At 51.3% G+C, this 23,564-nt stretch overlaps 1 protein-coding gene across 1 annotated transcript; it reads left to right on the forward strand.

Annotated features, from left to right (window-relative positions):
* The first annotated feature begins 12,549 nt into the window (after positions 1 to 12,549).
* On the forward strand, positions 12,550 to 14,478 carry LOC114846995 (proto-oncogene Mas-like). The gene is made up of 3 exons (XM_029136281.3): positions 12,550 to 12,735; positions 12,937 to 13,118; positions 13,200 to 14,478. Exons 1-3 carry the CDS (start codon positions 12,550 to 12,552, stop codon positions 13,735 to 13,737), a joined length of 906 nt encoding a protein of 301 aa, XP_028992114.3. The 3' UTR covers positions 13,738 to 14,478.
* Positions 14,479 to 23,564: the final 9,086 nt, after the last annotated feature.

Consider the following 23,564-nt stretch of genomic DNA (forward strand, 5'->3'; position numbering starts at 1 on the left):
TACCTGATTACTTGTGTTTACTTGTGTACAACGGTTGTGTGTCTTTTTTGATGTGATAACACTGCAGTTGACTTTATGGTACAACCATAGACGATAAGTTAAGTACCAATGCACTTCCTGCTTATGGTTCATCTTCTCATGGCCAAATCATGACAAAAAGTAGACCCAACATATTGTCCTTCACGTATGTGACAGTGACTTTGCTTCACAGCCTCAAATATTTAATAATTAACTCTCATTAGTGACTTTAATATTGCAGATCCGGTGCCAAAGTCTGGTCCCTAGAGAAACGTCCTGTGGCACCGCGTCCTTGTTTGGCCTTCGGGCTGAGCTAATACTTTGACTTTTACATAACATTTAACATTTTCAACAGTTTAAAGGGAAACTGTGCTGTTAGGAACTTTGATGGATGTTTTAGAGCCTAAACTTTGGTTTCTGAGCTGTGTAGCACTAATGACAACAACAGGTAACTGCTATGACACATGCTTTCATTTCAGTCACATGTGGAAACCTTTAGGACTTTGTCTACAGTATATACACCTGTAGCCTATGGCAGCAATGCATATATTTAATGTAGCTTCTATGAGCAGTTGCATCTATTACGTGAACTATTACTATCTGCCCGAACCAGTGAATCAGTGAAGCCTGTATTTATTCACATGAGCCAAATGTCCAGACACAGCAGCAGTGTTGTCCTCAGCAGCTCTGGTTTATTTCTCTGTGAGGGAGAGAGGCAGGAAAAATGGTCCGAGCTGTTAAATGTGAGAAAACGTGTGCCATTGAAGGAACAGCCTCTTCATTCCTGCTTTTTTAGCACTTGGGTCTTAGTCTGACAGAACAAGAACAGGAGCGCGTCCTGTTGTGGGTGTGTGAGTGTCTGTGTGTTTGTCCATAACATGATGTTAAAGGTGACACTTGCACTAAATGACATTATTCCACTGCAGTGTGTGTAAATACATGCGTATACAGATTATGCTAGTGATGGGTCCGGCAACACCGATGCGTCGGCGCCTGCGTCGAGCTCCTGTCGGTGCGCGTATCGCGTTGGGAAAGCACGTGACCGATACAGTTCCTGTAACAGTCACTGTCTGACGCGCCAGACTGTTTATAAGGAAGCACATGTGTTGGGCTGCATCTGCCGAATGGAATCCCTGAGCGTTTGCCGTTCATCGTCAAATTCATCTATAATTCATCTCATATCGATAAATAAGGTTTCTTTTTTGATTTAATTTTATAAAAAAGTGAAAGTGTACTATTAAAATAATTAATTAATTTTAAAAAGTTTTCACTTGATCTTTTTGAATTCAGATTAAATTCCAAAGTGACTCTTTACTAATCATATTGTTTTGTGCAGGTTAAATTTCGTATTTGTTCGACAGAACTTTCCTATTTAAACAAAACCACCTCACAGTTATGATACATGTCCACTTTATCGACTGTATCTAAAAATATAAATTTTAAATGTAAATGAAGATATGAAATAATACTATATAACATACAATGGCTTAAATTATATTATTGTATATATTAAGTTACAAAATCAGTGTCAGCTGAGTCTGTCAACTAGGTTGCCTGTAGGGAGTTTTCATGTCCAGCAGGTGTCAGTATTCAGTGACACAGTCAATACAGTTTTGCAATGTGTCGAAACGTTTCATGACGCCTCATCTACCCATCACCAGATTATGCTCTTAACACCAGTGCAGTTTTCAGAGTTAACATTGGAATAAGGCTGTTTGTGAAGTGTTACCTCTTTAAATAGTCTCAGTATGTTATCAATTAATACATTATATTTGTTATTTTCATAACAGTGACTTGTGTTTAATGTGTATATTCCTTCATATTATATGATAAAAGTAAATTCTAAAAACCCACAGCGTAGGTACACTAAGAGTGTTAAAAGTGGTTTATTTCATATATATATGTATAAATAAATATATTATCTTGTGCCTTGTGGGGAAAATCAAATGTGTATTTTTGTACATGCCAATTTTAATGCTGCTGTCTCTAGAAGGTATATTTACTACAAAATTTAGCGCCTGCACCATTTGTATATTGTGTACATCTGACGTCCAATGCTCACGAGAACAAAATATTAATTTTAATAAATGTTGCTCCTGTTAAACTACTTTGCAGATCAGCTGGGATCTGATTATTTCTTATGTATAATATCAGTATATTAGTAGTAGTAAGGATTCATTATAGTATATTTTCCATGTTGAGGTGCTAGTGCGGCTCTTTGTTTAAATGATGCACATTACGTTTCTTTTGCATAACCTTCATCCAGATTTATGAAAAAGGTTGAGGAGGAATTTCTGAAGGAACGCTGTTCAGCTCCATCCCACGAAGGTTTGTTTAATCTCCTCTGAGTTATGAGTGTAAACCTGATATGGATATTTACAGCAAGGAAACCTCCGGAGGGGAATTTACGAGCACGGGCCACAGTCTTGGACTTAACCGAGCCACAGTTGTTCATTCAGCAGGACACAGGTCAGATCAGCCGCTGGGGTTCATGCAGGCCACCGGGACATCGGACCGGGCCTTTGAAAGCCTCCAGACGCTGGTGACCCGCTGGAGCTGCTTCCACTGGCAGGACACGCTGTTTGCCGATGCTGCGCTGGCCTCATGTTGCTCAGGGAGGGACGAGTTGCTCGGGAGTTTGCATGATGTAATCCAAACACAGCTTTGTTGTATTTTGGGACTGGTTCCCATTAACTAAAACTTTACAAGACGGAGCTTAGGCGCTCGAGCTTCGTGAGCCTGATTCATTGGAGGATCACACGAGGCCTCCTGGTCAGAGCACCTGCAAGTGTTTCCTTTAAGGCCTCAGCTTTTAAAGGCTCGTATTTAACGGCCTGTTGCCGTTCAGTCAGAATCATGCGGCTGAATTTAGGGCCGACCGCTGACACCTCCACTGTCTTGTCACACATTGATGAGTTTGGTGCTTACATCGTTTGCATGTTCCCTTTTTAGGGACTTTCCAACACCTGCTGAGTTGAAGGCTGCTTTGCTCCTTGCTTGTTGCATAAAGTGGGTCACCTGTGTGTTTGTGATTAAGCAGGCGTTCCTGTGACACTGATGGAATCTCTCTCTCAGCAGAGATGTTGCCGCTCTGCTTCTGTTTCCAGGGGCTGATGAGCAGCTTGGCCTCGCTGCCAGATTCCTCAGCCACCGTGTGGGTCTCAGACGCTGAGGTCACACCTGATGCAATCTGTCAGAACAGCGAGCAGTCGCGCCCTCTTCCCCTCGCTCGCCTCCCTGCACTGAGGCCTTGGTGGCGCTGCAGGCACGATGAGTTTCCACAAAAACACTGCATCACAACATTATCATTGTGTAATGGAAGCAGCTGTAAACCGACCCTGAACATGACAGCACTGTTTCTGCTAAAGTCCACAGAATGTGATCGCACCGTTGTCTGTAGGTACAGAGTCATCTGAAGGTCTCTGCGCCACAAAATGAGTCTGAGAATCATTCAGGACCTCACACAAGGTGCAGTTACATAACAGGAGAGAGGATTCATGACTTTGATGTGATGCACCTGCAAGGCAGCCCTGATGCTGTCATGCCCAGCTTGAGAGAAGAGAAGGCTTAAGAACGATCCAGATCGAGCTGAGACCTACAGCGCAGAGATCGAGAAGCTGGTTCAAGCTGGCTCCGTGGTCAAGTTGTCTCATGCAAAGGTGCACCAAGTGGCAGAGTCCTGGTACATCCCACACCACCTGCTCAGTCATAATGACAAGCATCGCCTGGCTCAACTAGTCCTTTCAGCACTAGGACCAAACGTTGAATAAACATCTCCCACCTGGCCCAACCTTGGGACCTTCCCTCCTGAGATTCAAAGGCATGTTACACAAGGACCAACTTCTTCCATAGGACCACTCACTTCTACGCTACGTGTGACCGATGAACCTGTCACAATCAATGAATGCCAGGTCTTCCCCTTTAGCACAACCTGCAGCCCCTGCTGTGCAACCTTTGCACTGCAGCGCCACATCAGGGTCCACCCTCAGAGTGACGAGCACTAACACCGGTCGGTGGATAGTGCTTCTATGTTAATAACTGCCTTCAGAGTTTACCAACCCCCAAGGAAGCACGAAAGCTGGTGGACAAGCTAAGAGCTCATCTGTCACCAGCTGAGGTCATCAGGTGTTATTAGCCAAGTACCTGTAGACATCAGCTCTACCAGTGCTGAGCTCTGGCTTGGCACTTTCCTACTGACTCCTTAGGCTAAAGACACCGCCCAATCAGTTATGGTGCCCCAACCATGAGAAACATCTAGAAAATCCTGGCCAGTCAATACGACCCGTTAGGTCTGATTTTGCCTTTCACCACGCGATTCTCTGGGACCAACCCAAAAGCTGGGACGACCCCCAGTTAGCTCCATAACTACAGTGGAGAACTTTGGAAGTGTCATGATTTGTGTTCTTGTGTCTAGTTGTTTCCTGTTTTATTTTGGTAGTCTCCTGGTTTCTGTTCCTGCTTTAGCTTTACTTCCGGTTTTTGTCTTGTCACAGCTATCCCTGCTCCACCTGATCGTTATCCTCACCTGCACTGTATCAGTTAATCACTCACCTGTGTATTTAGTCACCTCCTGTTCCCGTAGTCACTTGCCAGATTGTTGAGTTGAGCGTCCCTAGTTTCCTGAGTTCCCTGAGTGTTCGTGTTCCTCGTGTTTTGTTCCTGTCTGCATCGTGTATCCTGCCCGACCCTGGATTATCTACTTACCGTGAGTTTTGCCTGTTCCCTGCCTGTACTTTTGCCGAGCCATTTTTGTGTATGACCTGGACCGTCTGACCGTGCCTTTGAGAAATAAACCTTTTGTTGATTATAATCTCGCCTCCGTGCTGTGCATGTGGGTCCGCCGCCTGCCCGAGTCCCTGACAGAACAATCTGGCCAAACTTGGACCCAGCCAGCACTTAGCCTCCGGTCAGGTCAGTGACTGTTTTTCCCTTGTTTTTTTACGGCATATATAACTCTCCCGCGGAAGTATGGTTTCGGTTTCCTCCTCTCCGCCTCGTCGGATCGTCGTGCCTGCACCAACCTGTCCAGCTCCATGGTTATTTCCCTGGGAGGATTTCCTGCTCTCACGCGGTCCTCAGTCTCCAGTTCAGCCGCGCGCTGCTCAGTCTCCAGTTCAGCCGCGCGCTGCTCAGTCTCCAGTTCAGCCGCGCGCTGCTCAGTCTCCAGTTCAGCCGCGCGCTGCTCAGTCTCCAGTTCAGCCGCGCGCTGCTCAGTCTCCAGTTCAGCCGCGCGCTGCTCAGTCTCCAGTTCAGCCGCGCGCTGCTCAGTCTCCAGTTCAGCCGCGCGCTGTTCAGTCTCCAGTTCAGCCGCGCGCTGTTCAAGCTCCAGTTCAGTCGTGTTTTCCCCAGTCTCCAGCCCAAGCTCCAGACGCCGCGGTCCCGTTTCACCATGCGGGTCCCGGTACAGAGGTCCGGTCCACACCGCTCCCAGCGCCCCAAACGACGGACAGTCGCAGCTGCTCCGGACGGCGCCGGCGGCGGCGCGGTTCCAGGATTCCGGGTCCCGCGATCTCGGTCATGGGGACCGAGCAGTCTCCTTCTCCGACAGAGGAGCCCCTTGATTCTCTGACTGACTGTGTCCCTCTGATAACAGGCATCCCAGACAGCGTCGCCCGACGGGTCCACCTCCTCTGCTCTCCTCCAGTTGCGTTTCTCTTCGCCCACCTCATGAACACCGCCGATTCGGCAGCAGACCAGGGCGCGAGAGAACAACTGTTCGAGGAAGCAGCCGCTCTCGTCCTGAGGGAGCCTGCCCTGCGTGAGGCCCTGCAGCTCCCGGGCCTGCAGCCAGCGGCCGCTTCATGTCCCACCTCTCAGTCAGTTCAGCCTCGCCATGCTCATGCCCTGGTGCAGCCCTGTCGCCTCCAGGCCCCAGTCCAGTCGAACCTAGCCCAGACCCCAGATCAGCCGTGTGTTGCCCAGACCCCAGTTCAGTCGTGTGTTGCCCAGACCCCAGTTCCGTCCTTGTCCCCGTCAGAGGGCACCGTCCGTCTGACGACTGTTAGCCCCACCCAATCAGGCCCGACGTCTCCCCCGTCGAGCTCGGCAGCTGTAAGCTGTCATGCCAGCTCCGGAGGGGACGCCGTTCCAGTCCCTGTCGGCCATGTTGAGGTCGTTCCAGTCCCTGTCGGCCATGTTGAGGTCGTTCCAGTCCCTGTCCCTGTCGACCAAGTTGAGGTCGTTCCAGTCCCTGTCGGCCATGTTGAGGTCGTTCCAGTCCCTGTCGGCCATGTTGAGGTCGTTCCAGTTCCTGTCCCTGTCGGCCCAGTTGAGGTCGTTCCAGTTCCTGCCCCTGTCGGCCAAGTAGAGGTCGTTCCTGTTCCTGTCGGCCATGTAGAGGTCGTTCCAGTTCCTGTCGGCCGTGTTGAGGTCGTTCCAGTTCCTGTCGGCCATGTTGAGGTCGTTCCAGTTCCTGTCGGCCATGTTGAGGTCGTTCCAGTTCCTGTCGGCCATGTTGAGGTCGTTCCAGTTCCTGTCGGCCATGTTGAGGTCGTTCCAGTTCCTGTCGGCCATGTTGAGGTCGTTCCAGTTCCTGTCGGCCATTATGAGGTCGTTCCAGTTCCTGTCGGCCATGTCGAGGTCGTTCCAGTTCCTGTCCCTGTCGGCCATGTCGAGGTCGTTCCAGTTCCTGTCCCTGTCGGCCATGTCGAGGTCGTTCCAGTTCCTGTCCCTGTCGGCCATGTCGAGGTCGTTCCAGTTCCTGTCCCTGTCGGCCATGTCGAGGTCGTTCCAGTTCCTGTCCCTGTCGGCCATGTCGAGGTCGTTCCAGTTCCTGTCCCTGTCGGCCATGTCGAGGTCGTTCCAGTTCCTGTCCCTGTCGACCAAGTTGAGGGCGTTCCAGTTCCTGTCCCTGTCGACCAAGTTGAGGGCGTTCCCGTAGGCCAAGTTGAGGGCGTTCCCGTCGGCCAAGTTGAGGGCGTTCCCGTCGGCCAAGTTGAGGGCGTTCCCGTCGGCCAAGTAGGGGTCGCTCCTGTCTCTGGTCCCGTTCCTGTCGGCCCTGTAGCGGTCGTTCCAGTCCCTGTCACCCGCGGAGCCGCAGCGCCCGCCGACCTCCAGGAGGAGGTCGCGCCAGTTGCCGTTCCTGCGCACCTCCAGGAGGAGGTCGCGCCAGCCGCAGTTCCTGCGCACCTCCAGGAGGAGGTCGCGCCAGCCGCAGTTCCTGCGCACCTCCAGGAGGAGGTCGCGCTAGCCGCAGTTCCTGCGCACCTCCAGGAGGAGGTCGCGCCAGTTGCAGTTCCTGCGCACCTCCAGGAGGAGGTCGCGCTAGCCGCAGTTCCTGCGCACCTCCAGGAGGAGGTCGCGCCAGTTGCAGTTCCTGCGCACCTCCAGGAGGAGGTCGCGCCGGTTGCAGTTCCTGCGCACCTCCAGGAGGAGGTCGCGCCAGCCGCAGTTCCTGCGCACCTCCAGGAGGAGGTCGCGCCAGCCGCAGTTCTTGCGCACCTCCAGGAGGAGGTCGCGCCAGCCGCAGTTCTTGCGCACCTCCAGGAGGAGGTCGCGCCAGCCGCAGTTCCTGCGCACCTCCAGGAGGAGGTCGCGCCAGCCGCAGTTCCTGCGCACCTCCAGGAGGAGGTCGCGCCAGCCGCAGTTCCTGCGCACCTCCAGGAGGAGGTCGCGCCAGCCGCAGTTCCTGCGCGCCTCCAGGAGGAGGTCGCGCCAGCCGCAGTTCCTGCGCGCCTCCAGGAGGAGGTCGCGCCAGCCGCAGTTCCTGCGCGCCTCCAGGAGGAGGTCGCGCCAGCCGCAGTTCCTGCGCACCTCCAGGAGGAGGTCGCGCCAGCCGCAGTTCCTGCGCACCTCCAGGAGGAGGTCGCGCCAGCCGCAGTTCCTGCGCACCTCCAGGAGGAGGTCGCGCCAGCCGCAGTTCCTGCGCACCTCCAGGAGGAGGTCGCGCCAGCCGCAGTTCCTGCGCACCTCCAGGAGGAGGTCGCGCCAGCCGCAGTTCCTGCGCACCTCCAGGAGGAGGTCGCGCCAGCCGCAGTTCCTGCGCACCTCCAGGAGGAGGTCGCGCCAGCCGCAGTTCCTGCGCACCTCCAGGAGGAGGTCGCGTCAGCCGCAGTCCCGGCGGACCCCCAGGAGGGGGTCGCGCCCGTCGCAGTCCCGGCGGACCCCCAGGAGGGGGTCGCGCCCGTCGCAGTCCCGGCGGACCCCCAGGAGGGGGTCGCGCCCGTCATAGTTCCTGCCGACCTCCAGGAGGGGGTCGCGCCCGTCATAGTTCCTGCCGACCTCCAGGAGGGGGTCGCGCCCGTCATAGTTCCTGCCGACCTCCAGGAGGGGGTCGCGCCCGTCATAGTTCCTGCCGACCTCCAGGAGGGGGTCGCTCTCATCGCAGCTCCCGCCGCATCTGCTTTGATTCCTGGTGGTCCGGCGCTGACCGCATCTGCTTCGGTTCCTGTCTCTCGTCGCGGTGGTCCAAGGAGGACGCCGCTGGTTCCTGTCTCTCGTCGCGGTGGCCCAAGGAGGACGCCGCTGGTTCCCGTCTCTCGTCGCGGTGGTCCAAGGAGGGCGCCGCTGGTTCCTGTCTCTCGTCGCGGTGGTCCAAGGAGGACGCCGCTGGTTCCCGTCTCTCGTCGCGGTGGTCTAAGGAGGACGCCGCTGGTTCCTGTCTTTCGTCGCGGTGGTCCAGGGAGGACGCCGCTGGTTCCTGTCTCTCGTCGCGGTGGTCCAGGGAGGACGCCGCTGGTTCCTGCCTCTCGTCGCGGTGGTCCAAGGAGGACGCCGCTGGTCCCTGCCTCGTCCTTGTCTCGGTCGCCGGACTGGTGGCCTCGCCCTCGACGCATCCTGCTGCTTGGATGGCGCTGCCTCCTGCGGCGCCGTCCGCCTCGAATCTTCAGCCTCCTGGATCAGCGTCCGCCAGGAGGACATCGCCGTTGGGGGGGATCCCCGTGGACGCTGGCCCAGCCCAAGGGCACTGGGTGTGCCCCTCTGCCTCAGCGGTGGCTGGGCAGGATCTCGCCGCGCCTTCACCCTCCGTGAAGGAATCCCTGATCTTCGTGTCTTCCCCGTTCGTGGACTCTTGTTTTGGCCCTCCTCCGGTCCTCCCTCCACCCACCCTGCTCGTGTGCCTTGAGGGGTAGGGATTCGGTCCCTCCGCCTGGGACCACCCTCCGCCCGCCCTGGTTCGGGGGGGGGGGGCTTCCGTGGGCGCCGTGGAAGGCGCCATAGGGGGGGGGGGTACTGTCATGATTTGTGTTCTTGTGTCTAGTTGTTTCCTGTTTTATTTTGGTAGTCTCCTGGTTTCTGTTCCTGCTTTAGCTTTACTTCCGGTTTTTGTCTTGTCACAGCTATCCCTGCTCCACCTGATCGTTATCCTCACCTGCACTGTATCAGTTAATCACTCACCTGTGTATTTAGTCACCTCCTGTTCCCGTAGTCACTTGCCAGATTGTTGAGTTGAGCGTCCCTAGTTTCCTGAGTTCCCTGAGTGTTCGTGTTCCTCGTGTTTTGTTCCTGTCTGCATCGTGTATCCTGCCCGACCCTGGATTATCTACTTACCGTGAGTTTTGCCTGTTCCCTGCCTGTACTTTTGCCGAGCCATTTTTGTGTATGACCTGGACCGTCTGACCGTGCCTTTGAGAAATAAACCTTTTGTTGATTATAATCTCGCCTCCGTGCTGTGCATGTGGGTCCGCCGCCTGCCCGAGTCCCTGACAGGAAGAGGAGTTGCAGTTCCTTCCTCGTGCTTCTACCCTGTCCATACACGCCGAAGCATGTCACAGCACCCATTCAAGAGAGAGAGATTCACATATTCTGTGATGCATCTGAACAGGCCTACAGTATGGCACAGTGGCTTATATGAGAATAGTGACAAGTCATGGTCATGTACATCTGGCTGCCCTCATCGGAGCTCATCTCTACCATCTCTTAGAGAATGAGCTCACCCTGAACAGTAAGAGAACTGTATTGTGTTCGGACTCGACCACGGTACTGACCTGGCTGCATTCTGAGCCTTGCTCCTTTAAGGTCTTTGTGGGCACCTGCGTTGGCTGGTCTGGAGCTGTGGGTTGTTGGGGGGGTCCCATTGCTCTGTTCAGAGAAAGGTCAGAGTGGACTGTAGGTGCTGAGGTGTGAACAGCTGCAGTTGGGAGCAGACGCCTGGACTGGAGAGGTGAAGAGGGGCCGTGTGGATGGAGCCTGGAACCTGTTAAAGATCAGGTTCAGCTCTTTTGCCCAGCCTTGGTCACGCGCTCACACGCGACAGCGGCGTCGGCCGATGGAGGGGTGTAAGCGGTGACGACCAGCACCTGGTAGAACCCGTGGGAGGTGGTACAGAAGGAACCCAGAACCGACCTACAGAGGCTCCGAGACGCTGCTTGGCTTTGGTTCGGCTCTGACTGCAGCACCAGCAACGTTTGGGCTGGACGTGAGCAGATATTTACTGAAGCGCTGGTTATCTGCCTAAAGCAGAGCCATGCAGCGAGTTTCCTGTGTCTCAACACAACGTCTGATAAAATGCCACATGTCGTGACTGATGAAGCGATTTGATGATTGATTTGATAGAGATATGATACAGGTGAACAGTGAATTGCACAAATGTCACCTCAGTAATAATCTAAAAACAACTTCCCTTCCTGGCACTCGACACGTTATCGTGTGTTGGCAGTGGTTGAAGTGTTAAATACTCACAGCACGAACATTCAGATTGTGAACACACAGTAACTCATAAAAAACTAATAATGATGCATTAGACCTAGATTAGAAAAGTTCATTCTCTATCATTGACACAACCTGTGTCAGTGACTAAAAAGGATTCATTATATTTCAGTGTTGGGAAGTGAAGCAGACGTGAGTGTGAACCCCATGTTCTGAGTCCTTTAGTACAAACACTGAACTGTTGCTGTTTCCTGTTAAAAGCCTCCTGCTTCCAGAACCAGGACTCAATGAAACCATGTAAATGAGTGAGTGAGTGTTAAAAGCTGCTTCCACTGAGGACATGAATGAATCCCTGTCAACATGTCGATGACTTCTCTCGTTCCTTCACTGAGTGGGTCCACGTTCCGTTCAGCGTCTGAGAGAACGAGGCCTCGTCAGTCAGTGAGGACTGGACCTGGGTTCTACTGGACCTGCAGGTCACAGGTTTGAGGCCTGACTGTTACGGACGAGGGAAAAACCGGACTGAACAAGATTCTAAAACGCGCTCCTTGAGCGGGGAGGCAAACTACAATGGCCACCAAACTGAACTGGGAGGACCCAAATGCACGACCCAGAGACAGGACTGACGACAAGTGGTTTAATAATAAAAAGAACATATAGACTGAGGACAATACAAACTAAGGACGCTGCGACTGCAGGATGAACCGGAAAACAAAACATGCAAACTAACACCTAAAACTCACAGGTAACTCAAAATCGCTGCAGAGCAGGAAACTAAATAACTATCCTAACACAAAACATGCAAACAACAGTATCAAACGTAATCAGCGAACAAACACACAAACCTGGACTGAACACGATGGCACGGTAACAAGTAACAAATAACAAGTATGAGTAACGGGCAACACATAACGAGTAATGCACCAACAAAGACTGTGCACAAACTGAGACCTTAAATACAAGACAAGACAGGTGAACCCAATCAAACTAATACAGGAAACACAAGACAGGAAACAAGGACACAAAACCAAAAGGGTGAAACCAGGCTGCCCCTGGTGGCGTGGAAGCCGAGTCACAACACTGACGTGTCGTTGGCTCTGATGCTCCTCATGCTCCAACCAGACTAACGTCAGTGACGCCGCTGCAGTTTGCTGTGATGCAGATGCAGAGGGCGACTGTGAGGCTGCTGGACACTGAGCACCGTTCATGGATTCCAGGCTCAGACTCAGTGAAGCAGCTGAAGTCGTGTTCCTGACGTCAGTGACTGTGTGTGTTCACGCCCGCCTCTCTTAGATCACACACATCTATCTGATGCAGATAAACACACGCTGCTGTCACTCACACATCATAAGGCAGCAGCTGCACACGGCATCAGCGGTCGTCCTGCGTCGCTCCAAGGTAACGTTCCTGCTTCACATCTGTGTGTTCCAGCTCCTGGTTCATCAGGGCCCTGACGGAACCATCAGCAGACGTTTCTGTCTGACTGGGTTTGGTTCTGCAGCAGGTGTCGGTCCGTCAGCAGCTCCGCGTTGGCTCTGAGCCGCTGATCCGGTTCCAGCTTCAGTCGCTAGCGTTGACTGTGACCTTGAAGGTTTCAGGGGTCGGTTCCCTGGTCCAGAGTCATGTTTAATTTGGTTCTGGACTTATTGCAGCTCCGTTTGCTTTCAGGTCCACGTCTTATGTTTCCTGGTAATAAGTGTGTGTTTGAACCTGTTCAGTGGTTTCAGCCAAAAGGCAAAGTGTGGTTCATTAGTTGTAGTTCAGTCGAGGAGGAGTCTGGTCTCGTTTCCTCGTCTCTCAGTGGAGCAGAAACCTCTGAGTTACTAGAACTGTGTGAGACATTAGATCATGTTCAGGATTCACTTACTGGACAAATGAACAGTTCAACCAGAACTTTACTGACACTTTATTCAACTCTGTTCTTTTCCAGTTTCTCAGTGAAGAATGAATCAGAGCAACATTAACGACACATTAATGGACACTGATGACAACATCCATAAGGCTTATAATGGAACAGAAGATGCAAACATCAATGAGCTTTATCTTAAAATAGTAAAGGTTTCAACATGGCTGATCATCACCATCGGTCTCGTCCTGACGCCCGTCGCCATCTTTGCTGTTTCCTCTCTGGTTCGTTTGTTACGTCATTTACTTTCTCATGTTGACAGTTGCTCAGTTCACTGTTAAAGATCCTTAAGTCCAGTAAGTGGTGACACTGAGCTGGTGCTGTTGTTTTCATCCTGAACAAGTTAGAACTGACTGATAATAAAACTAAGTCATGTCTGAAATAAAAGTCCAGTTAATGCAACATAAACAACATTAAATCTGCAGGTGAAGAAAGACAACGTTGCTCCGATCTTCGTCATCAACCTCCTGGTTTCTGACGTCATTCAGCTCTGTGGCATGATAATGAAGGAGACAGGACAAGAAACTGTCTTTATTACTGCTGATTGCATGTACACCTTCGGTCTTTCAGCCAGTGTGGGCTTCATGCTGTGCATCGCTCTGGAAAGGTAACTTCCTGTAGAACGTGTGTCCATCATTTCATCACTGGATGATGGTGGTGACCGTCGTCTGCTGTCTCTGTGTTCCAGGTATCTGGTCATCGTCTGGCCGCTGTGGTACCGAACCAGACGACCAGTCAAGATGTCGCTGCTGCTCTGTGCTGCGGTCTGGACTCTGGCTTTGGTTCATGCCTTCATATGTTATTGTATTTTATATGTATGGGGTAGTTTGTACTTTACCATCTCTGCCGTCCTCCTCCTCCTCCCGTTCCCTGCGCTCGTGTTCTTCCTGGTTGGGACCCTTAGAGCTTTGTCTGCCTCCATCAGCGTTCGTGCTGAAGAAAAGAGGAGAATCGTTGGACTTCTGGTTCTGGTGCTGCTGATTTACACACTGCTGTTCCTGCCTTCGATCATTTTGTTCTTGGTACAACTTTATGATTATAAGCTGATTGTTGTTGCTATCATTTTCAATAGACTCAATCCCATTGCTGACTTGTTCATGTACGTCTTCCTCAGAAAAGGGGCTGTGAACCAGGTTTGGTTCTGTCTCTGTTGTTGCAGAAAGAACAGAACTAGTCCTCAGTCGTCCAGTGGTTTGAATGATTGTGACACAGTCACAGATTTGTAGACAATGAAACACTGGGAAATATTCTTGGCTTGTAGTTTTCATCTTTTGTTAAATATTTAGTTTTGATGAGTCCAGAGCTGTAGTATGTGTTCACGTGTGGAAACATGTTGTTTATTCGCTGGACTTTGAGTGTTTTAGCTAAAATAAAAAGGAACATTTGTCATTTTCTTAATTGAAAACTGAACAGTTTGATTCGTGCTCTGTCTCTGATTTAATCTTTGTCTAAAGTAGATCATCATCAGAAAATGTCTTTCAGTGAGTGAAGCCCACAATGAACATGGTTTAAATGGATGTTAAACGTCAACCTGTGTTGTTGATGTGGAGAAGCTTAAACATGTGTACATGTTCTTCCAGATGTGATTTCCAGTTTTAGGTTGATGTTATTAATGATGAGGACGATGGCGCTGGTGTTATTTGTTTTTTTTCTATCTTCTGGCTTTTGGAACGTTGTTGTCTTTGCTGGTGTGACACCTGTTGCGAGCAGTGGTAATAAATTCCAGCCCCGTCGCTTCTTCCAGCGCAGCGAACCCGAGTGTATCCAGTGATACATCTGCACTGTACGGTTTTCTGCATTTGAACTTATGCCAAGTTTAGTAGGAAATCTACAGACGTCTTTGTACATGAGGTCTCTGAATGAATGTGAGGGTGGATTGAGGTGAATGCATCCGCTCTGCACTGATGCTGATTAGCTCAGAGTTTGCATGACTTCATCGCTCTGTCAGAACTAATAGGACGCATCATCAGCCAGAACTAATTAAAGCCGCGCTGCGCCACGAACAACAAACCAAAACACGGGTCCAGTGAATCCACGCCTCGACCTTCATTTACAGGCGTCTGCAGGGCTTTTCCTCACGCTGGCCCGTGTTCCGGCTCCTTTCATGTGTCGGTGAAGGCGGGGGGGGGGGGGGGGGGGGGGGGGGTTCCCCCTTTCCCCACGTCACCTTTGAGCCAGAGATCAATATCTGAGCAAAGCTCATGGGTTGAACTGAAACACGTCCAGATGATTAACGGAGCAGAGGATTTCTGACCAGAATAAACTGGTATTTGATCAAATATTCGGTCGAGGCAAATGAAGAGTAGGTTCACGGTCTTGGCCTGGTTTCTCTTAGACTGAGGGCAGCATTAGTGGTCCATGAAGAACTTCTATAATATATATTTATATAATATATATGGCAGATGTAAGATGACATGTACAAAGGAGAAACCTTGGCAGGTGGGATTTAAGGTCCTTTTATTGCATTGTGACGTACGAGGGTGGATTGTCTGCAGATCTTCAGTTCCTGCTCAGGCTTCAGATGCACAGACACGAGCTGCGATGCTAAATGATTTGATCTTTCAGTCTTTGTTTCCACAGAACGTGCTTCCACTTTCATCACCTTCAACCTAAAACACATGAGGCTGTGCATCGACCACATCCATGTTCAAACACAGAAGCTGTGCTCAGCCTTTAACTCAGCCATGAGCTTCTATCAAACAATACAAACTTCTGCTTGCGTAGAACAGGTTTCCACTCGGTGTGGAGGGTTTCACGCAGGACAGAGCTTGGCTGCTCTCCTGTGGCCGTGGAAGAAACTACCGCTCAAATTCAAACCAGGAATTCGACCATGTGAAGGTCCGCGTGCAGATGCCTCGTCTGTGAGTTCACTAACAAAACAGGACGCTTCAAAGGTTTTATTTTAAACCACACATGCACCACAGCCACTGTTATTATGTGTCATTAACAGTAATTAACCCTAAGATCACGATGCTGAAGTGTGTGAGCTAATAAAGTCTAAATCCTAGATAAAAAAGAAAACAAAAAGGAGAAACCCTTCATTTCTTTGCTGCAGAGCCACCTCCTGGTGTAGATAAAGTTTTAAGCGCAGGGCCTTTGGATGTCACGTTGCCATGGAGACGCACAAACAGCTGTTACGTCCAGAAGTGACCTTAAGGTGTCAGTGTTGCACAAAGAAGCAGCGCTGGAACGACCTGCGTCTCAGCAACGACTTCATGTTGGTAGAAAATATACGTAAATTTACCAAATTATTACTTCTCCAGGACGTTTCACAGAAACAACGCTGCAAAATAATGAAACAAAAAACAGGAATAAACAAAAGTGAGAAGAAACAGCCTTGACGGGGAAAAGAGGAAAGTTTGATAAAATACTTCTGAAAGAGAAAACGGTGCTGTTTATTCCGCAACCTCTTCTCTCAAAGCACCAGACAAAGATGGAAGGAAACGCTCAGGGCGCTCATTTCAGCGTTTGCTCACATTTCAGTGAAGTTTCACAGTCACGTCTGTGGAATTAAACAGTCCACGTTCAAAGTGATGAATCAGCCTCCCGTGAGACCCGTCGCTATAATCCGGCCTCTATTTCCAACCAGCCTCCTTCTCGTTCTCGTCGTCTCTGTGAAATGACGCTGAGCTCACACTCGTGTCACGTGGTCCCTTTCAGCAGCGACTGAACGCACCGCCTGTAATTGTGGGCTATTTTAAGGGGAACAGATTCCTGATCACAGTCCTGGTGTGCGTTGACTCACGGCTCGTAGATGATGCATCGGAGTCCTCCTCGCAGCCACATGGACTCCGTGTCGCAACACGGCTATTTTCACCCACGGGCCGTGAACGAGGAGCTTTTTCAGGACACGGTGACGAGCGGTGCAGCCTGTTGCGGTGCAGAGGACACGCGAGTGTTTGGTGGAAATCCTCCATTAGTAAAATCATTTATCCCCACTACAGGAAACATCTGGAAAATGAATGCATGTTTGCAGAGGGTGATGTTTGTCTCTGTGCAGTTGTGTAACTGCACCTGATGAAAGCACCGTTTGCTGTCACTGACGCCTGTGTTGTGGACATATGTCCTAAAGCCACACGCTAAATCACACCTCGTCACCGTGTTAACACCTCTGCTCCATTTTCGTGTAAACGCAGATGAAGCGGACTAAACGGTGCCGGTTCACCTCGTGCAGCTCTGCGCAGCAGCTCGTTCAGTTCGGCAGAACCTCGGCCCACTCTGGTCACCGTCCGCTTTACACCGTGACGCGCGGATGCACGCGCACACTCAAAGTTTAGCGCCTGCCGTGGATTTGTCACGTGTGGGACCGCTGTAGTTCCCGCTGCGCGGCTCTGCGGAGTTTGAGTGACGGGGTGAGGGGGGAGGAAGGGGGAGGAGGGGGAGACGGGCTGCAGGACTCGCCTCACCACGCCTCGGTACGTAACGGTAAGTTCGTCAGCCATATTGACTGTCTGCGCGTCGTCGGAGGAGTTTCTCCGCCGCTGTCGGTGCGCGCCGTGTCCGGTAAACTGCGCAGCGGACGGGACGGGACGGGACGGGACGGGACGGGACGGGGAGGCGACGCGCTCTATTTTTACTCGCAGGGATATATAAAGAAGTCCTGCCGCCAGCTGGAGGGGTGACAGGCGGACACATCCTCAGCGCAGCCGGCGGTGAGCAGAGGTGAGTTCATCGCCTTCATCTCCTTCCGCTTAAGCCGTTCAGCGGGGATTTACTCCGGTGTCCGCGCAGCTCGGCCCATTCAGCGCGGGAGCGCGCGTGTCGGTGACAGGCGGCGTGGTCCGAGCCTCACCGCCGTTTCTTACCGGCTCCGTGCGTTACGTTTCGGGACGGGAGGACGGGTGAGTGGCGGCGAGACGTGACGCACCGCGGAGCTTCATCAGCTCCACCGCCAAATCTAACGTTCACGTTTGCACGCGCGCGTCGGCGCCTCGGGGCGTTTGGCTAATTAGCCGCTCACCTGCGGAACCGCGTTCATCGAGTCCTCGGAGCGGAAACAACGTTTTTGGACAGTTTGACGACGAGCTTTTCTTGGTTCAACGGTGCAACGAGCAGCTCGTGCGTGTTTATGGACTGGAGTGAAATACGTGTGTTCGATTTAAATGCTGCTGCTGTTCTGTTTGTTCCCGCTGGACACACGCTGAGGACTCTCTGAACGTGACGTCTCGTCCCGTGAAGCTTAACTGACCGTCCGCCCAAAACCTCACCGTGTAACGGACTGGTTCAACTTTTGCGCGTAAACGCCACCGTCGCTCAGCTCGCGCTGATGTGACGCTAGCGGCCCATCTGCTACAAACAGATGCTCCGTCAGCGTCGGACAAGTTTACGCGTCCGTCATTGGCTACTTTGGAGCAGGGCCGTGAGTTTATTGGCCAGTGTGCCTGTCGTTCAACTAGCCCCGCCCCCTCTACGGGACCAAATTACAACTCATTTGAGAAAGAGGCTATCTGCATCATGACATGGGATCGCTTCACCAGCGGGTTTTAGATTTCTTTCAGCAGGGTTATTTTTATAACCAGTTGAATAATATGTCTGGGGTCAGAGAAAAGTACTTTTTTTTATTTAAATCGATTCACTTTAGTGTAATCACTGATTCATGGCATGAACTTGGATTTAAATCCTTACGGACCAACACGTCTCCCACAACATTTACCGTCCGCTCAGCAGCAGTAAACTTGATGAACAGCATCGTTTGTCACGGGGGGCGAGAGCTCTGGCAGCTCTGTCCGAGGCCTCGTTTGACCTCTGCTCCTCCACAACTGCAGTAGTTATAAACTTGATTGTATTTTATTGTAGGTTGCAAGTTGAATTCCTGACTATTTTGCTACCTAGTCCAGGGACAGACGCTAAATTGCAGGATGCTGTCGTGCAGAGGCCCGTCTGCAGTTTAGTAGATTTAATTTGAGCGCTATGGTAATGAGGCGGCACAGAAAGGCCTTTAGTCCAAGTCTTAGTAGCAACAGTAACTATCAATAATGATCTCATTTCTCTCCTCCCAGATGTGTCGTCCTTCCAGATGAACGACGATGATGAGGTGTTTCTGGAGCAGCGGCTAAAGGCTCTGCAGCTGAAGGAGCACGGAGGAGATGGGTGCGAGAAGAGGGGAGTCAAAGTCCAGAACGGTGGACGGAGGAAGGTGAAGCACACGCCTCCGCCTCCGTTACGCCTGGACGCCAGCTGCTCAAGAAGGACCGCCGCCTGTCGCTGAAGCAGCCGATAATGGACGCACAGAGGAGGACGTGGCTTTTGTAAGTGAATACATCCAGGTGACTTTGGACAGACGGGGTGGACCTCGGCCCCAGGACGGAGGCCTGAGGGTGTCGGACGTGGAGCGCACCTACGCAGAGCCTCGCTTCTGCCTGTCTCCCTCCGCCACCCGAGCCGACAGGCACTACTTCTCCTCGCAGGGTCAGGAGGACGCGGATACCTGTCTGCAGAGGAGCCAGGAGGTGGCGCTGGCCCTGGTTCAGGGGAAGAGGGAGTGGCAGAGCAGACGCTGCAGCGACCCGCACCTGGACGACTTTGAACAGCTTTTCTTTGCAGAGGAGTCGTACGTGTAGATGAGCGGCTGACGGACTGATTTTACCTGATGTCTTTACTTGTGTAAAACGGTTGTGTGTCTTTTTTTATGTGATAATACTGCAGTTTACTAAATAAAAACTAAACTAAAACTAAAACTTTACAAGACGGAGCTTAGGCGCTCGAGCTTCGTGAGCCTGATTCATTGGAGGATCACACGAGGCCTCCTGGTCAGAGCACCTGCAAGTGTTTCCTTCAAGGCCTCAGCTTTTAAAGGCTCGTATTTAACGGCCTGTTGCTTCAGTCAGACTCGTGCGGCTGATTTTAGGTCCGACCACTGACACCTCCACTGTCTTGTCACACATTGATGAGTTTGGTGCTTACATCGTTTGCATGTACCCTGTTTAGGGACTTTCCAACATCTGCTGAGTTGAAGGCTGCTTTGCTCCTTGCTTGTTGCATAAAGTGGGTCACCTGCGTGTTTGTGATTAAGGAGGCGTTCCTGTGACACTGATGGAAGCCAGACCTCATCATCAACTGGGTCACAGGAAAAGAAGAGCAAAGTGTCCTCAGCCTTCTGATGCTGATTCACCTCTGAACCAACCAGATCATGACTGTGGATCACATACTGTACAGCTGCGTCTCACTGGTTTTGGCTCTGGGTCTCCTTCAGCGCTGCTGCAGCAGAAAGTGTTGGGTCCATTGCATACAGTACCTTGGTACATGTGGATCAGCAGAACCTCTGATGGGCCACAGAACGTCTTTGTCTCTCTCTCAGCAGAGATGTTGCCGCTCTGCTTCTGTTTCCAGGGGCTGATGAGCAGCTTGGCCTCGCTGCCAGATTCCTCAGCCACCGTGTGGGTCTCAGGCGCTGAGGTCACACCTGATGCAATCTGTCAGAACAGCGAGTAGTCGCTCCCTCCTCCCCTCGCGGTGTCGCTGAAGCGCTCGCCTCCCTGCACTGAGGCCTTGGTGGCGCTGCAGGCACGATGAGCCGCCCAGGACGCTTTGATGCTGATCAAGTTTCCATGAAAACACTGCATCACAACATTATCATTGTGTAATGGAAGCAGCTGTAAACCGACCCTGAATATGACAGCACTGTTTCTGCTGAAGTCCACAGAATGTGATCGCGCCGTTGTCTGTGGGTACAGAGTCATCTGAAGGTCTCTGCGCCACAAAATGAGTGATGTGCTGCACCTGCAAGGCAGCCCTGATGCTGTCTAATGCATAACTTGAGGAGTGTGAAGAAAAGGCTTAAGAAAGATCCAGATCGAGCTGAGACCTACAGCGCAGAGATCGAGAAGCTGGTTCAAGCTGGCTCCGTGGTCAAGTTGTCTCATGCAAAGGTGCACCAAGTGGCAGAGTCCTGGTACATCCCACACCACCTGGTTCAACTGGTCCTTTCAGCACTAGGACCAAACCTTGAATAAACATCTACTACCTGGCCCGACCTTGGGACCTTCCCTCCTGAGATTCAAAGGCATGTTACACAAGGTCCAACTTCTTCCAGAGGATCGCTCTCTTCTACGCTATGTGTGACTGATGAACCTGTCACAATCAATAAATGCCAGGTCTTCTCCTTTAGCACAACCTGCAGCCCCTGCTGTGCAACCTTTGCTCTGCAGCGCTACACCAGGGTCCACCTGGTGACGACATCAGCTCTACCAGTGCTGAGCTCTGGCTTGGCACTTCCCTACTGACTCCTTAGGCTAAAGACACCGCCCAATTAGTTATGGTGCTCCAACCATGAGAAACATCTAGAAAGTCCTGGCCAGTCAATACGACCCGTTAGGTCTGATTTTGCCTTTAACCATGCGAGTCTCTGGGACCAACCGAAAAGCTGGGACGACCCCCAGTTAGCTCCATAACTACAGTGGAGAACTTTGGAAGAGGAGTTGCAGTTCCTTCCTCAAGTGCTTCTACCTTGTCCATACACGCTGAAGCATGTCACAGCACGCATTCAAGACAGAAAGAGATTCACATATTCTGTGATGCATCTGAACAGGCCTACAGTATGGCACAGTGGCTTATATGAGAATAGTGACAAGTGATGGTCATGTACATCTGGCTGCCCTCATCGGAGCTCATCTCTACCATCTCTTAGAGAATGAACAGTACGAGAACTGTATTGTGTTCGGACTCGACCACGGTACTGACCTGGCTGCATTCTAAAGCCTTGCTCCTTTAAGGTCTTTGTGGGCACCCGCATTGCTGAAATACAAGAACTGCCCCCCCACACACCTGGCATTATGTCAACTCAGCCCAGAACGCTGTGGATGACATCACACAGGGCAAGTCACTGCAAGGGTTGACAAGACCCAACAGGTGGTCAAGTCAAGGCCCATCATTCCTCCTGCTTGACCCTAACTAGTGGCCTGATCTGACCGGCATCTTGAGTCGGGGTTTGGATCACACTGAGCTGTGCAGATAGTCTCCACAACAGCAGATTTTGTCACTCCAAGCTCCATGGAGTACGACACCTGGCTGCAGTTGTTGCAGGCAACTATCCAACAGTTGCACTTCAGGGGCATCTGGGAACGAGAAATCCTATCATTGAAGACAGCGCTCTACACTATGATTGGAGCGCAAACCAGGTGGAGGGCATTCTTAACACCAAACCATTGGGTTTTGCGCCTTCGGATGTCAGTGATCCAGAGCCTGTGACTCCAAAGTGCCTGTTGATGGGGTGGGCGGATGGGTCCCTGCCACAGGTGGTCTACGCCAAGGAAGAGCTTCTAAATCACAGAAGGTGGAATCATACACAGGTGCCCACGACCACTTCTGGTCCCACTTCATCCGTCCTTACCTGCCTGGCCTGAAGTCCCACCAGAAAAGGCAGAGGCATCTGCAGTGGAGGTCACAGGACTCTGTGGCAAAGCTTGTGGATCCGCAGCTGCCTCAGGCATCTTGGCCGATTGGATGGATATCCAAGGTGCACCAGAGCCCTGATGGACATATTAGGTCAGCAGACATCCAGATAAAGGACAGAACCTTAACCTGGCCATGGGCTAAGTTGGTAGACCTACCACGATTAAAAACAGTCACCTCAAGTTGTTGTCTGTAAGTGAACTGTGTACGGGCTTTTGTTCTGGGCAAATGTACTAAATACATTTGGGGGCGACTGTACAAAAGGGTTCGGAGACGGCTGACGGGGGGAATTCCCACGCTCCATGAAGGGGTCTTGAGTTCCGGGACAGACAGGGAAGAGGAGTGCGCAGAAAGGGGGACACAGACCTGTTAACAGCCGGTACACCAAGTTTATAGAGCATGTCGTTAGCAAACCGTTGCTCGTAGCTAGCGTTCTGTTGCTATACGTTTCCTTATGCACAGGTGTTCATTATTATTCTGTTCTAATTGTCCCGCTTTGTTCTGATTAGTTTAGCGCTCCTGTGATGTTGTGGTGTGGTATGTATACATTTGTTTACACGTTTACACGGTTACACCCAGGATAGTGACAGTCACCCACAGTCAGCTTCCACTTCTTTCAGGGCCCATTTTTAAGAAAACCTTTAATTGTCCCACAAGAGGGAGATTGCACCACACAACAGCACAAAAGCACGATACAGAACAGGAAAAAAAACACAGCAGCAAGATTTAAAAGTCAAGTTGTGTTGGCACAATCCAACAATATACCTCCAGAGTACTGGTCCTCTGCTCACAGAGCTGCTCTGCACCCTCTCTGAGGAGCCTGGAGCTGATGTGGTCAGGGCCTTGGTCGTCCTTAACTCCCTCCTGACCTGCTTCAGACTGAGTCAGAGGGGGGTGAGCGTTGGCTGGTCTGGAGCTGTGGGTTGTTGGGGGGGTCTCTGTTCAGAGGAAGGGCAGAGTGGACTGTAGGTGCTGAGGTGTGAACAGCTGCATTTGGGAGCAGACGCCTGGACTGGAGAGGTGAAGAGGGGCCGTGTGGATGGAGCCTGGAACCTGTTAAAGATCAGGGTCAGCTCATTTGCCCAGCCTTGGAGCAGATATTTACTGAAGCGCTGGTTATCTGCCTAAAGCAGAGCCATGCAGTGCGTTTCCTGCGTCTCAACACAACATCTGATAAAATGCCACATGTCGTGACTGATGAAGCGATTTGATGATTGATTTGATAGAGATATGATACAGGTGAACAGTGAATTGCACAAATGTCACCTCAGTAATAATCTAAAAACAACTTCCCTCTGACGCTCGACACGTTATCGTGTGTTGGCAGTGGTTGAAGTGTTAAATACTCACAGCACGAACATTCAGATTGTGAACACACAGTAACTTCAAAAAACTAATGATGATGCATTAGAGCTGGATTAGAAAATTTCATTCTCTAATCATTGACACCACCTGTGTCACTGACTGAATAGGATTCATTATATTTCAGTGTTGGGAAAGTGAAGCAGACGTGAGTGTGAACCCCATGTTCTGAGTCCTTTAGTACAAAGTACAAACACTGAACTGTTGCCGTTTCCTGTTAGAAGCCTCCTGTTTCCAGAACCAGGACTCAATGAAACCATGTAAATGAGTGAGTGAGTGTTAAAAGCTGCTTCCACTGAGG

The sequence above is a fragment of the Betta splendens genome, chromosome 21 (assembly GCF_900634795.4).
Source record: "Betta splendens chromosome 21, fBetSpl5.4, whole genome shotgun sequence".
NCBI classification, from domain to species: domain Eukaryota; kingdom Metazoa; phylum Chordata; class Actinopteri; order Anabantiformes; family Osphronemidae; genus Betta; species Betta splendens.